General features: G+C 43.9%; 1 protein-coding gene across 2 annotated transcripts in view; it reads right to left on the reverse strand.

The window, feature by feature from the left end:
- Positions 1-1,101: 1,101 nt before the first annotated feature.
- Positions 1,102-13,540, reverse strand: part of LOC118625837 (SPHK1 interactor, AKAP domain containing) — a 101,348-nt gene continuing 88,909 nt past the window's right edge. Inside the window, exons 8-11 of one of the 2 annotated variants that reach the window (XM_036255029.1) lie at positions 12,671-12,757; positions 10,204-10,256; positions 9,930-10,114; positions 1,102-1,436 (exon numbers count right to left, since the gene is read on the reverse strand). In XM_036255029.1, the coding sequence (XP_036110922.1) occupies positions 1,293-1,436; positions 9,930-10,114; positions 10,204-10,256; positions 12,671-12,757 (469 nt within the window). In that variant the 3' untranslated portion in view covers positions 1,102-1,292. The remainder of the gene's footprint in view (positions 1,437-9,929; positions 10,115-10,203; positions 10,257-12,670; positions 12,758-13,540) is intronic. The other variant, XM_036255028.1, reaches the window with a different exon arrangement.

Consider the following 13,540-nt stretch of genomic DNA (forward strand, 5'->3'; position numbering starts at 1 on the left):
AAAGCACAGTGTTTCAGGAAATCATTAATAAACACCTTCTTTGATCAAGAAAATGAAAGCCAGTGTAGCTCATCTAGATGAAAGGAAAGCAGATTTATTAGATGGACGATAGATACTTTCATTTTCCAAAAGATTAAATCTTTGTTATTAAAATACTTAAATGTAAGAAGGTTTTATTCCCCCGCCCCCCAAATAAATTAAACAGCAACGTCTTTGGGTTGAGAAGAGTCTATGATCCTAACTGATCATGTTGAACCCGGCATCTATTAGTGGGAAAGTCATCTGCCTAGCAAGTCTGCCAGATGGGGACCCGCACTTTTATAATAAAACTACTGAGCTGGAGTATCAACATGTGACATACAACAACAATCTCTGCAGATTTTATAACTCTCTAAGATAACTCAGTATATTGTTTAATATAATGTCTTCTTAATTTGCAATAATAAAGTGAACCTTTATATTTTATCTAATTTAATAAACAAGCAGATTTTATCTCACAAGATTTTCTTTCTTTTTTTTTTTTTTTCTTGTAGAAAGCTTGCCCTTAGGGTAAGAACTCTGTAACCATATTAGCCAACTAACATAGAGATGGAAACAAGACAATTTTTGATTTTTTTCTCTCTCAGCTAAACACCAACAATTTGCTGGTAAGTTAAGAATTAGATTTTGGGGAGGTGTAGAATATTTTTCAGTGCGTTGCACTAAATAAATGAAATCCCCTCAGTAGAAGACATTGATGGTGCTTTTATATTTCTGTTAACATCCACTGACATTGGTCTGAAAATGAATTTTTTTTTTTTATGTCAAAGTTCTGGAAATTTCCCACCCATATTCTAAGTGTTCACCTGGACTGATGGCCCTGGAATCTGCTCAAAAAAGTAACATAAAGGTTACAGCATAGTTTACAAAATTATTTTGACCAGTGACTTTGTTTCTAGTTGATTCACATCGTTGGAAACATTACACATTTTGTATTATTAAAATATGCGACAACAGCTTTCCTAGAGCTTGGGCCCCGTCATAAGCTTCTACTACGAGGCCCAGAAAAGTTTCAGTTTGCCCAGCAACGCGAATACAAACTCTTCTGAACTCTTGCACAGGCTGTATCGATTTGTACAGATCTATATTTTATCCTTCCTCAGACTTACTCCATGGGCAGTAGCCTCGAACAGCAGATTGTTTTATAGCTCTGCTAATGTGATGCGAAGTTGGAGAAAGTTTAGAGCATTGAGAACAAACCGTTAGAATCTAAGCTGGAATAAAGGAGAGGATACTGTACAGGCATCGCCGCCTTAGCCCAGTTCCAACAGCCAGTCAAAGAGACTCGGGGCCCCGTCTCTCTGCTCCTCATGCATTTTGCAGTACTGGACAACGGCATGGAAGATGTCCCCCACCTTCCAGGACTTCCGATGGACCAGCTGCACAACATCTAGAAACTAAAGTAAAGCACAGAGTTAGAACCCAGGGTCACAGAGGAACTCGCAGATCAGAGGATGCTCAAAGTCAGCTCATGCAACCACGCTCCCAAAGCCAACAGCTCCCCAGGCTAGTTTTGAATATCTCTGGCGACATGATACTATTTTCCAGGATCGTTTGTTTTCTTTCTAGATGGTTCAACTGATTGGAGAATTCTTTCAACTGAACTGGAATTTCCCTTGCAGCAGCTGCAGTTCATTGACCGAGAGAGACTACGTGGAATTCTTTCCAGAGTCTGTTTTTTAACTATTCAAACGGTTTCCTTTGGTCTGCTTTTCTCTGGAATAGACTTTCTCTAACAGGACTGTAGAGTGCCCAATCCCTTCTACAGGTGTCATAAATGATCTCTCATTGGATGTTTACATTTCGGCCAAATCAGGTGCTAAACTTGCGGGTTGGGCCCCCTGCTGGCTCCTCGCTCCATCTCCGAAAGTCTCCTCTGCCCTCATCAAACACTGAGTGAGGGGTTGGCTTTCTGCTGCAACAGGAAAAAGAAACATTGAGGAAGCTTCCTAGATTTATCACCTGACTGTTCCACTAGCTTCAACTGACCAGAGTTTATAACATTTTCGACCACAGGTAAATTTTGAGCTAAAGTGTTGGAAGATGGGGAAATCGTTACTGCGCGATACTTTGGGATAGAGCACAGACCTCCCAAACTCCTTAGTAAGATACTTTTTGTTTTTTAAAAAGTAACAATTATTAAACTTCCAAACCTGTAGGAAGTATCTTTATGCATGTAATCTCATTCAGTTCTGTCAACAGGCTTATGCAGTAGGCATTGGCAGATGGAAAAAACGAGGGCTTGGGAGCTGGAAAGTTGGTAGTACAACGTGTGGGTTTCTAGCAGTCGGTCTAGCTGGGTCTGCTGCAGTGCCTGGCTGCCTTTTGGTAGGAGGGTAATATGGCATTGATATTTATGTGGAGCTCTGGGAGAAAGGGCTGGCTGGGGTTTTATGAAGAAACAAGACTTATTAAGAAGATGAATGAATATATGCACCTCTATGTGTATTGCAGCATTTTTTATAATAGCCAAGATTCGAAAGCAGCCCAAGTGCCCACCAATAGATGAGTGGATAAAAAAGCTGTGGTACATGTACACAGTGGAATACTACTGGGTCATAAAAAAGAAGGAAATTTTACCCTCTGCAATAGCATTTATGGACTTGGAGAGCATTATGCTAAGTGAAATAAGCCAGTCAGAGGAAGACAAATATTGTACGATTTCACTTACATGTGGAATCTAACAAACAGAATAAAGTAACAAACAAAGTAGAAACAGACTTATAGATACAGAGAACAGACTGACAGCTGTCAGAGGGAAGGGGTGTTGGGGGGCTGGGTGAAAAAGGTGAAGGGATTAATAAAAAAACAACAACAAACTCATAGACACAGACAACAGTGTGGTGATTACCAGATGGAAGGGGCAGAAGAAGGTAAAAGGGGGATTAACGGTGATGGAAGGAGACTTGACTTGGGGTGGTGAACACACAGCACAGCATACAGAAGATGTATTATAGAAACCTATATAATTTATTAACCGATGTCACCCCTATAAATGCAATAAAAAATAAAAAAGAAGATGCGGGTTGTGGTTTCGTTACTATTTCTTCAACATTTCCTTCTAGGATTTTTTTGCTTTGCTCTTTTTATGTTTGCTCAGACTTTTAAGATCAGCCAAAAACGGAAATGCTAATTTCTATCTGTTTTTTTCTTTCTTTCCGGCTTGAATTCGTTAATTCATTCAATTACTGAGAAGTGATGTTCTAAAGAGCTACTATTAAATCATGTTTCTTCTCACAGTGGTGATGGTACCAACTATTTGCATAATAATAGAAATCAGCGCTTCATTGTACTCACTTGCCTTGTGTTGGCTTAATCAGAATACAGCAGTATTCTAGGCTGGAAAATGAAGTATTTAACTTTTAATCCATGAAAACACAAACATTATCTCCAAGAATTTTAGGATGATATAAAAAGGCAGACAGATGGGAAGCCAATGGCGACTGTGTTATACATAGTAATCTCCAGGGAAGAACAGCATCTCAGCCAGCTTTAATATCTTCTGCCTGTACTTAGTAGGTACTCAGTAAATATTTGCTGATTGACAGAGGTATGGATGTTCAAATGTACGTCAAATACATTCAAAATGATCAAAAAGACTATTGGGTCTGTGGCGTGACATCCAGAACCACCACAGATAAACCTTGTCTAAGTATCTGTTCTTGAGTTTCATGTAATGTGTTTGCACAGATGTAATTAAAAATCATATGCATATTGTGGGGCTGCTTACTCAATAATTTTCTATTGATAAAATGCTCATCAAAATGGTTGGAGGCCATGGATCTAGGCAAAGGTTGAACAGAGCCTAGATTGGGGCAATAGTAGTGGGCAAGGAGCAAAATAAAAGCTGGTCATGAAACATGCCTCCTAAGGCCCAGGGCTGAGAATGAGTGGGGGTGGGGGGTACCCAGGACCTTTCTTCACTGCTCACCTCAACAGTAATGGGGGGTTTGCTCTATAGCTCCATCGTGATAGGACTTGGTGATGGAACTTCAGAGACTCTCAGCTCTCTGGGACCCCCTCCCAATTCTGCCTACCTTCCTGTCTGTCCTCTTCCTGAAATTCTAGAAAGCTTAATCCTTTAGGTTAATAAGGCTTTGCTTAAAATGCAAATCCAGCACCTATTAGTAAGTTATGGTGATGCATACAAATAATTTTGTGAGCTGTTACTTATACCCTGGTGTGTACAAAGGATTGGAGGCATGTTTTCTGTTGGACAAAGTGGTGAAAACGTGAGGTATCAGAGAAAAGGGGAGAAAGGCTAAGATGTGTTTGCATGATTCCATTAATCAGACTTTTCCAGCTGTTACTGAAAGTCCAGGAAGTTGGTGTTCTTGGTGCAGACGGCGTGAACATGAGGTTTCTGAGGTCTCACTGAGAGGGGCTTGAGGGCTATTGACTTCTCTTCAAGATTTCCCCGGAGGGTCACCAGCAGCCTTAGGCCAGACATATCGGTTGAGATTGTGTCCTTTTCCTTAACGTATCTTTTAAAGATGTAGTCAATATAATGTATACAGAAATATAAAATTAGCCTGAGCTTATTTCATTTTTCTTTCTGTAAATCCTGGTTCACTGGATCATCATTCTGTTCCCAATTTTCTCTGAAGGAGAATCAAAGCTCTAGGGCAGATACAATCATTGTTAAACCTTTCCCAGAAGGCTCTGTGCCACAGACCTTTCTGAAAGCCCGGTGCCAGCTTCTTTCCTTCTCTTTGGGACCTGCTGTGGGAGGGTCTCCCAATGTGGTGGTGACCACAGGATGCTGTGGACTAACCCAAAGTTGTCAACATGCTCCACCAGCGAGGACATCGTGCCCGGAATCAGTGGAATAGGCACAGGCTAGAATCTGTCTCACAATTTCTAAATCTAGGCTGATATCCCAATAACACAGCTTTTAAAAATGATCTGGCCCCACTAAATATACCCTGCTCTGAGTCCGTGACGGCTTAATCTCAGACATCAAGACCTAGAAACATCTGCGGGGCTGATGAGCAGGAAGGTCTTACGCTTTCTTTTCTTCCATCCTTTTAACTTCTAGATAAAAATGAAGCTTTTCTTCAGTAAAGAAGCCAGAAAAGGACATTTCCAGCTCATTACCATAGCCTTTTAAAACTAGCAGCTGGTCCTAGACACTTTATTGTGCCTGTCCATGTTATTGCCTTGGTACTTTCAGAATCAGCTCTCATATGCCAGGGATCTGGGCTTTTTCTCCCAATTAGTTGAAAGAGTAAAAGTCAAAATTGTCCTTTTCCTGCCATTTCAGAATCAATAATAATTAGATTCCCTTCATATATGTCACAGTTGGCATTTCCTTGAGCAAATGTTTTGTCTTAGGAAACTAGAAGAATTTACATCCTGTGACGGTATATCATTGGTAGATGCATTTGTAGAAAAGTACTACATGGCAGGTGGCTCTTATATTCTCAGGTGCATCTACTAAATTAGGTTGTTTACCAAATCATATGGTGAAATCTATGGAAGCTGCTGCAAACTGTGTGGGGTTGTATGTGTGTGTGTGTGTGTGTTTTAACATTCAACATAGATTTCTGAAAACAGCTACCTTCTGCTCCAAAGCACAATTCCATTCCATTAAGCACGAGTGAGCTGGTCTTTACATTGCTCCTGCAGTTATGGGCTGTGTAGCTGTGATTCCCAGCCTTTGTTGTGCCCTGGAACCATCAGGGACCTTTGGAAATCTCTGATGCCCGGAGGAGATTCTGATTTAATTGGCCAGATCATCAAGGGTCTAAAATTTCCCCAGGTGACTCTAGCACACACTGAGTTTGAGCACCATGACTAAAGAATTTAGCCCGAGAACGTTTCTTACATTTATAAGCAAAGAGACAGTATCTATTGTGGACTGAATGTATCCTACCCTCAAATCCACATGTCGAAGCCCTAACCCCGGGGGCCTTTGGGATATAAATAGGTTTAGATAAGGTCTTGAGAACGGGGCTCCCACACTAGGGTTCGTGCCCTTAGAAGAACAGGAAGAGACCCTGGAGCCTTCTCTCTGCTGTGTGAGGACATGACTAGGAACAGGGTCCTTATCAGCCATAAATCTGCTGGCACTTTGTTCTTGGACTTTCCAGCCTCAGAAATGGTAAGAGATAAAAGTTTGCTGTCCAAGCCACTCAGGCTATGGGATTTTGTTATAGCAGCCCAAGCTGACTAAGACAGTGTCTAATTCTTCCTTATTTTTCCTTCCTTTTCTGTGTACTTCTTCAAAACGGAGACGTGAAGGGCAGAGTTTTTGAACAAGGTTCACAGCCGATGTCATGAACATTTTCTCTGTGGCTCTCCTGTGCATGTGGAGTGGAGTGAGAAGCTAGAGCTGAGGCTCCTTTTCTGACGCCCACTTTCCTAGGGAGATAAGCTCCCTGTTTGCTCTCCTCTGTCCTGCGCACCGCTTCCAAGGGAGGAAATCATTCTCAGAGCAGGCTTACAATGAGCAAGGGTCTGGGCTCACGGTGAGCCTGGGCAGAGCTCACTGCAGCTCCCAGAGACTCACTGGATTCAAACAGAGGAAACAGAGCAGGAGACCAAAGATGCTTTGGTTCCAAAAAGCACAACAATTAGCCCGTTGGTGTCATTAATAAACAAAACGAAACAAAAAAACACTTGCTTTCATGATTCTGTCTTCTGTCTCAGATAAAGTGGATTCAAGTGAGCTGATGTCAAGGTCGTTGTGAATTAAATTTCAAACTGTTCTAGATCAGGTGTTAGGCTTCTTAGCAATATTTGCCCTGGAACTCAGCATACTTAAAAGCCACCTCCAGTTCGGCCTCTCCTTCAGGATTTTTCCTGTGGAAGAAGTTCTGAACCTTGAGTGCTCACCGGAACCACCGCACTTGCAGGAAGTTGCGTATTTGGGGCCTAGAACTGTGAGGTGTAAATAGATGTCCCGGGGGACTCAGGACGCTCGGCTCATGGTCTTGGTGTGACATGCGCTACTGCTGCGTGTTGCTCATCTCCCGTGTCCAGAATAAGCCTCCTTCGTATTTCAAGGTTGCTCTTCACACCTTGAACCTCCTGTTTTCTGTTCTTCCTGCCGTGGATACCTCTGGAACCAGAATGTACACTCCAAGCCGGCAGGAGATTTTCTCTCTTTTGTTCTCTGGATCCTCAGGACCTAGAACAGTGCCTGGCGTGTTGCGTGTTGTGCCTACTCAGTGTTTAATGAATATTCTGAATGTATGACTTTTAAGTACGCTTCGTATTTTAATACACGGACAAAACACAGTGGAATTTTGAAAATGAAGGAATCGCTTATCCGAGAGGAGTCACGGTGCATTGCACACCCAGAACGTTTGGGATTTGCCTTTTGAGTTGACATGAGGCTGGCATCCGTTTTAGGCTGACTTTAGGTGCCCCCAGCTCCAAGGTCAGCGGTGGGAAATGTGGGCTCCGTCAGTGTCTATCCGTGGTATCCTCTGCCTCTGTAGCCTTCGCCTGCATTTTCACAGACAGGGGGTTAATCAGTTGGGGATACCAATAGGCAGACATGTTAGCTAAATTAATTTACCCCCTAAATTTCAGAATTCACGAAAATAGGGACTAAGAGTGCACTGTTGATTTTGAAAAGTCCACATTTTGCTTGAGGGTTTGCTTTATGTGGCCAGTGCCCGTTTACGGAGAGGTCACTGTGTGCAGAGGGTCTCAACCAACTCCAAAAGGAGAAAAGAAAGAGGGGAATTTTGTTCTGAAAGTTACATTAGTTGGAGTCAGATTCTGATGCTCAGTGGAATGAATCGCATCACCATTTCATGTGTTTCTTGATAGCGCTGGTGGGACACTTATTTTCTCAGAAAAATAGTTATGAGCAAAGAAAGGCATTCTCTCGGGGAACTGAGAATAGCTGGGGACAGATAGATATCAAGTCGGCATGATTTACAGAACCAAGCCGTAGTGGCACACTCCTTGTATCTTCGCCTAATGGGGAATCATGAGGCATATTTTCACATAGATGGTTATGTTGTGTCCTCAGAACGGTAGATTGTATAAGCATCTCCTCCACGAAGAGCCCGTGAATCCTCCATAAAATGCTCTGGAGATGAAGCTGGAAAGCAGCCTGGCTTGCATTTCCCCGGAATCTGAGAACGCGCTTTCCCGAGAATGTTCTTGTTCTTCCCCCAGGGCAGGGGGTCTGCGAGATTGTATGTGGCCGGACGGAAGGGCCAGACGTGGGGTCCTCTCTCCCTTCCCCTCCGCACCGGGCAGGCTGGGTGATAAGGTGGAAGGATGATTCATCAGAGAGTAAATCACCCACACCTTTCACACATCGGAGGGCTAGTGTCTGGACGCAGACAGAGTGGAATGGCAGGCGCCCTGGGCACCAGGAGGAATCTAAATTACTGGCTGGAGTGGGAGAAGGGTTAGAAAATAAATGAAGGCCCCTCGATTTTTCCAGTGGTCGGTTCAGAGGCGGGTGTCACAGAAACAGGGAAGCTGTTCTAATGGCCGTGCACATGGGCCAGAGGGCGGAGGAGCTTTCACTGCAGGCTGCTAGATGGTTGCAGTGAGAATTAGAATCGAATTACACATTTAAAAACATCTGGATTATAACCCCAAGGCCCCTGTGCTTGAGAAAGACACACTCCTGAGAGGCCTTTGTGGAGAAAGCAGGGCCCCTGGAGGAGGCTCCGCCACCACCTTCTGAGGTCTCTCTCGGGGACCTGCCTCTCCACGTCCTGACTGGCTCATTAATAACCAAGGACAATATTTCCCTGTGACAGTAAGTCATTAAAAAGTGCACAGTAGCAGCAATAAGCAGGATCCCAAAACAGCTCTCAACATTTTCTGCCCTACTGCTTGGCACCATGAATAGGAGAAGAATGTCCTGATTATGTGACCCTAGAAGACACACGGGATTCTTCCGTTTTTGAGTTAACGAGAAGGGAGGCTATTTATTGAGCCTAGTCTAACTGCACGGGCCCTTTAAGAGCAGTTTGCTCTGGCTGGTGGCAGACGTAAAGAGAGGCTGCATAGGAACGTGGAAGGGCCACAGGAGAAGCCATGTGGGCAGTGGCCCTCAGCCGATAGCCAGCAAGGGAATGGGGACCAAAGTCCTAGAGCCACAAGGAGCTGAATTAAGACTGCTGAACCCGCTGTTCCCAGGGGAGTCCCCAGCCAGGCTGACATCTTCCTTTCTGCCGCCGAAGCCCCTGAGCCCAGAGCGCAGGACAAGCCCCCCAACCTTCGGATGACAGAGATCGGTGTTGTTTTAAGCTCGTCAATTTGTGGCAGTTTGTTGCACAGCAATAGAAAACGAATATAGCAAGGTTACTGTTCATCTGAAAAAATGTAAAAGCAACACACTTTTAAATTATGGAAAATTGGGCTTGAAGAGAGACGAATTCCTGCCCGAATCTTAGCAGACGAGATTCTATCAGAGTTCGTGGCAGGTCTTCGTGGGTATGGATTTGTGAGACGTGGCTGTTAGCTGTGGTGTTGGCCACGGGTCTGTTCCCTGGTTTCTGTCTCTGGCAGGTGCAGAGTGACAAGGGAGAAGTGGGCCTAAGGCAAACCTGTTTGGCAGGGAATTAAAAACGCCTTCTCTTTGCCGCCACACTATGTTGTAAATAAAAGCGTGGCCTCACCTTGGTTTCCAGTACATATCAAGCCTTTCCTTCTACCTTTTATTTAAATGAGTGTTAGGAAGAGGTCTGTATCAGAGCAAGGATGCATTACAACAAACAAACAAGACAACCCAGACTCTTTGAAAAAGTTCCCATCTCCTCGGTTCACTTTCTCATCCTCACCAACTAGTCGTACGTTTAAAACGAAGAGTCAAGAACACATAATTCAGATTCAAAGGGGTCACCTGGGCATTTACTGGGTTTTCAGCAGCGATCAACAGACAAGCTTCACTGACACACGGAACACGATACCTTTTCGATTCTGTTTTCCTGAGATTTCTTAAAGTAGATGGTCGGGATCCCAAGCTCAGAGGCAGCGATCCACTGCAGGGTGGCCCGAAGCTCAGCGTCAGGACACTCGGGCTCCAGGTCAAAGTTGATGACCAGCAGGCTCCCCTGGCAGCTGGTGGCTCCCATGGGCGCTCCAGAGGCACCTTCTGAACACAGACAACGGCACAGCCTTACTGGGCTTTCCGCGGGGAGGTCGCGGGCCAATTGTGTGTCAAAAGGATGGGAACGTGCTTACCCTCTCTGCTTTCTGCCTGTCCTTTAAGAATCTCCTTTTCTTCTATTAATTCACTTTGGGAGAAAACAACAGTGCATGGTTGGTAATGGTTAGGAAGAGTAAGCTGCAAGTGGAAGATGAGGCGATGAGTTTTATTGATCTAAATGCTTCTGAAGTTCCATCCTATGTTTAGCGTTTTCATGGACTGAAGTGATACTAGAAAAATACCAACGGGGCTACTGTGGAGAGCGGCTAGGTCTTCAATACATATCCTGCCTCTAAAAAAACAAAAAGGCCAGAGAAACTGCCGGCTTTCCGTGGGGATGATTGGTGTGGGAGACTCCGGGAGACATCTCCCACGAACCTTCCAAGGTGCCTACAGTCCAGGAGAGATGATGGGAACTAGTTCTAATTTGAGGATTTATCCTTCTTGTGTATTTTACCAGTCATTTAACGGATCGTATGTTTCCATCTTGACACAACGATTTTTTTTTTCTATACTATGATTAGAGCATAAATTTGCATTGCAGCCTAGGAAAATATGTTTTGCACATGGATATGGTTCTTTGATTTGAAATAAGGGGAGGGGGGTAATCAATGAACCACAGAACTTAAACTGTACAAAAAGTATCTCAGTTGGCTGACATTTTTCTTTTTCTTTTTATCAGGAGAATGGAGTCAACTGGAGATGGGTTAGAACCAGAGATTCATGACTGAAGCGAGCATTTCATTCACTACAGAAATGTTCCATAGTTGAGGTGTTTTCATATAATGAGAACTTGTTAGAAAGCCTTGATTATAGGGGCAAGACTCAGCAAATGCTTCCAAAATGAGAACATAGGGCCCAACAGTTAAAAAAAATTCACCATTTTGGGAAACTTGATTGTTCTATATTTTTGTCCTGGTTAAAAATGAATATACAGGGGCTCTTCAAAATGTGTCTTTTTATGAGAGAAGATTCTCCCTTATATTTTGTGTTGTTGCTAAGATTTGGTTGATAAATTCCATTTTATTCCTAATGCTGAGAGAGCCTTGTTGTTCCTACATGCACCCCTAATAATCACGCAGAAAGATGGCCCTCTGCCTAAGGGTCTAGATTTTCTGCTAGATCTAGGCAAGTGGCTTTAAGTGCAAATGACAGGTGGTAGGTGCAGCTTCTGGTCTAATAGAGCTATATGCTGCTGCTGTGGGTGGTGATGGGCTTGGTTTTCCCTGACTTCTTATAGTCTGTGGGGTTGTAGGCTCACACCATGGAGAAGGATGGAAACAGTAATGTTTCCTGAAGGAGAAAAATAAATTTGTCCAAAGTAGTTTTTTAATTCATTTTTTTTTTGGGGGGGGGGGGTGAGGTTTTCCTTTTAAAAAATGAAACAAGCCCTGGCCAGTTTGGCTCAGCGGTTAGAGCATCGGCCTGCGGTCTGGAGAGACCCGGGTTCGGTTCCCGCTAAGGGCACGTACCTCAGTTGCAGTTCGTCCCCGGCCCTGCTTGGTCGTGCGGGTGGCAGCCACTCGATGTGTCCCTTCACGTCGATGTTTCTCACTCTCTCTCCTTTCCTCTCTCTCCCTCCCACTCTATCTGTACAAAAAATGGAAAAATATCCTCGGGTGAGGATAAAAAAAAAAAAATGAAACAAAACAAAATAAACCCGAGATCATGTGGATCGTGGCCTGTGGAACAAAGAAAGAGGCTTTGCCACCTTCAATCACTGAGGAGAACTCCCACAGGCGTAATACTTGATTACAGAGTAAAGCAAAAATGCTTTCGCTGTAGAAAGTAATAGAGGAACTAGGTCAGATCAAAGAGCAAATTTTGTGCTATACTGTATTTTCATTTTATTTTGAAGTTTCAGAAATATCCAAATAATAAGCAAAGTCACCAGGGTCAAAAAAGTAGATTGCAGCTCATTTCATTTTCCAGAAGCATCATAATTCTAGATGGGGTCCTGACCTCATGGTGCGCTCCCCATATTTTATGTCGTGCGTGTTGTGCTTGTCTTGGTGTTTCCTCCCTGCCCCTCCCCCTGCTTGCTCTTTTGGGAGAATCTCATGGTGTAGGGGGCAGAGTTCCTAGGGGGTGGGGATGACACCTCTCCATCACGGCACCATCTGGTGTCCGGCACATTTAGTAGTAATAATCCCAGGTGTCTAAAGTAAAGGAAAAGCCACCACACTTGGTTGGCATTACATGTTGGGTGGCACGGTACAATTTGAACAGATTTCTGCTTCTCCATGTCCAATTAGGTGAAGGGATGTACATTTTTAATTATATGGATGAGCTTCATTTGAAACGATGAGAAATTCAGAAAGGAGGTGATGGGAGGCTAGGGCTGGCTTGAGCTCTTGCTCCAGTGACATGGAACCACACACGCCTGGGCCCGGCCGTACAGACAGCATGGAATCGGTGGGCACAGCCTGCATGATCACGATGGATGGCCAGATGGGACTGGAGTGGCAGTCTCACCACCACTGCACCTCCGCGGCTACTTACTTAATCATGGCAGAAGATGGCATGCTTTCCTGATAAATGTCCAGGTCCATAATGCCAAGACTGCTAGTGGCACTACTGTTGCCATTGCTGACAAAGCAAAAGTTTACATATTAATGCCAGTCTCCACCACCTGGCCACACCACCGACACGATCTACTGTCCTCCGGGGACCTTCCTTTAGTCCTCAGAAGAATATTGCTTTGTGTCTAGGATTCCCAAATGGATATTTGTTTCTGACCAAATTAGGGGAACACACAACAGAAGACATTTTTGGCTCGAGCCAACCACCATCACTGTTTTCTGATTTCTGCCGTGGTGTTGCGCTGGGTAGATCACACCTAGTAGGTGACAATCGGCATGCCCTTTTTCTTCCTCATTCTAGTTACAGTAAAGATGTTTATCTATTAGCAAAAGACCCGCAGAGATTAAGATACTTCTGAGAATGCTGCTTGGGAGAGATGCTGGAATGCTTATCTGGCTGCATTTGATGAGAACCAGTGGGTGCACATTTTTCTTTGCCGTTCAAGGGAGTTTTCCAAGGGGCATTCCACAGAATGTGCACCTGGCTCATGAGTTTGTCTTTTTCTTTATGGAACTAGAGAATTCACCAGGACAAAGTTGAGGAATGCTGCGTTTTATAGCTCCTTCACCTTGAAATCTTTGAGAAGCAGCAACATCCGCCACCTTAGGCATCATGGAGAAGGAGAGGTCGGACATTGTGTTGTTGCCATAGGTTGCACCATCAAGACATGATTACGGTACTAACCTGAAATTTATTTACTGAAATAGTAGACTTGAGTTAATTTTTAAGGTTCTGTCTGTGCTTGCAAAAGGGAATGCACCCAATTTTGCCAAAGCCTACTAAGGTTCC

This window comes from Molossus molossus, unplaced genomic scaffold, assembly GCF_014108415.1.
Source record: "Molossus molossus isolate mMolMol1 unplaced genomic scaffold, mMolMol1.p scaffold_m16_p_11, whole genome shotgun sequence".
Classification (NCBI taxonomy): Eukaryota; Metazoa; Chordata; class Mammalia; order Chiroptera; family Molossidae; genus Molossus; species Molossus molossus.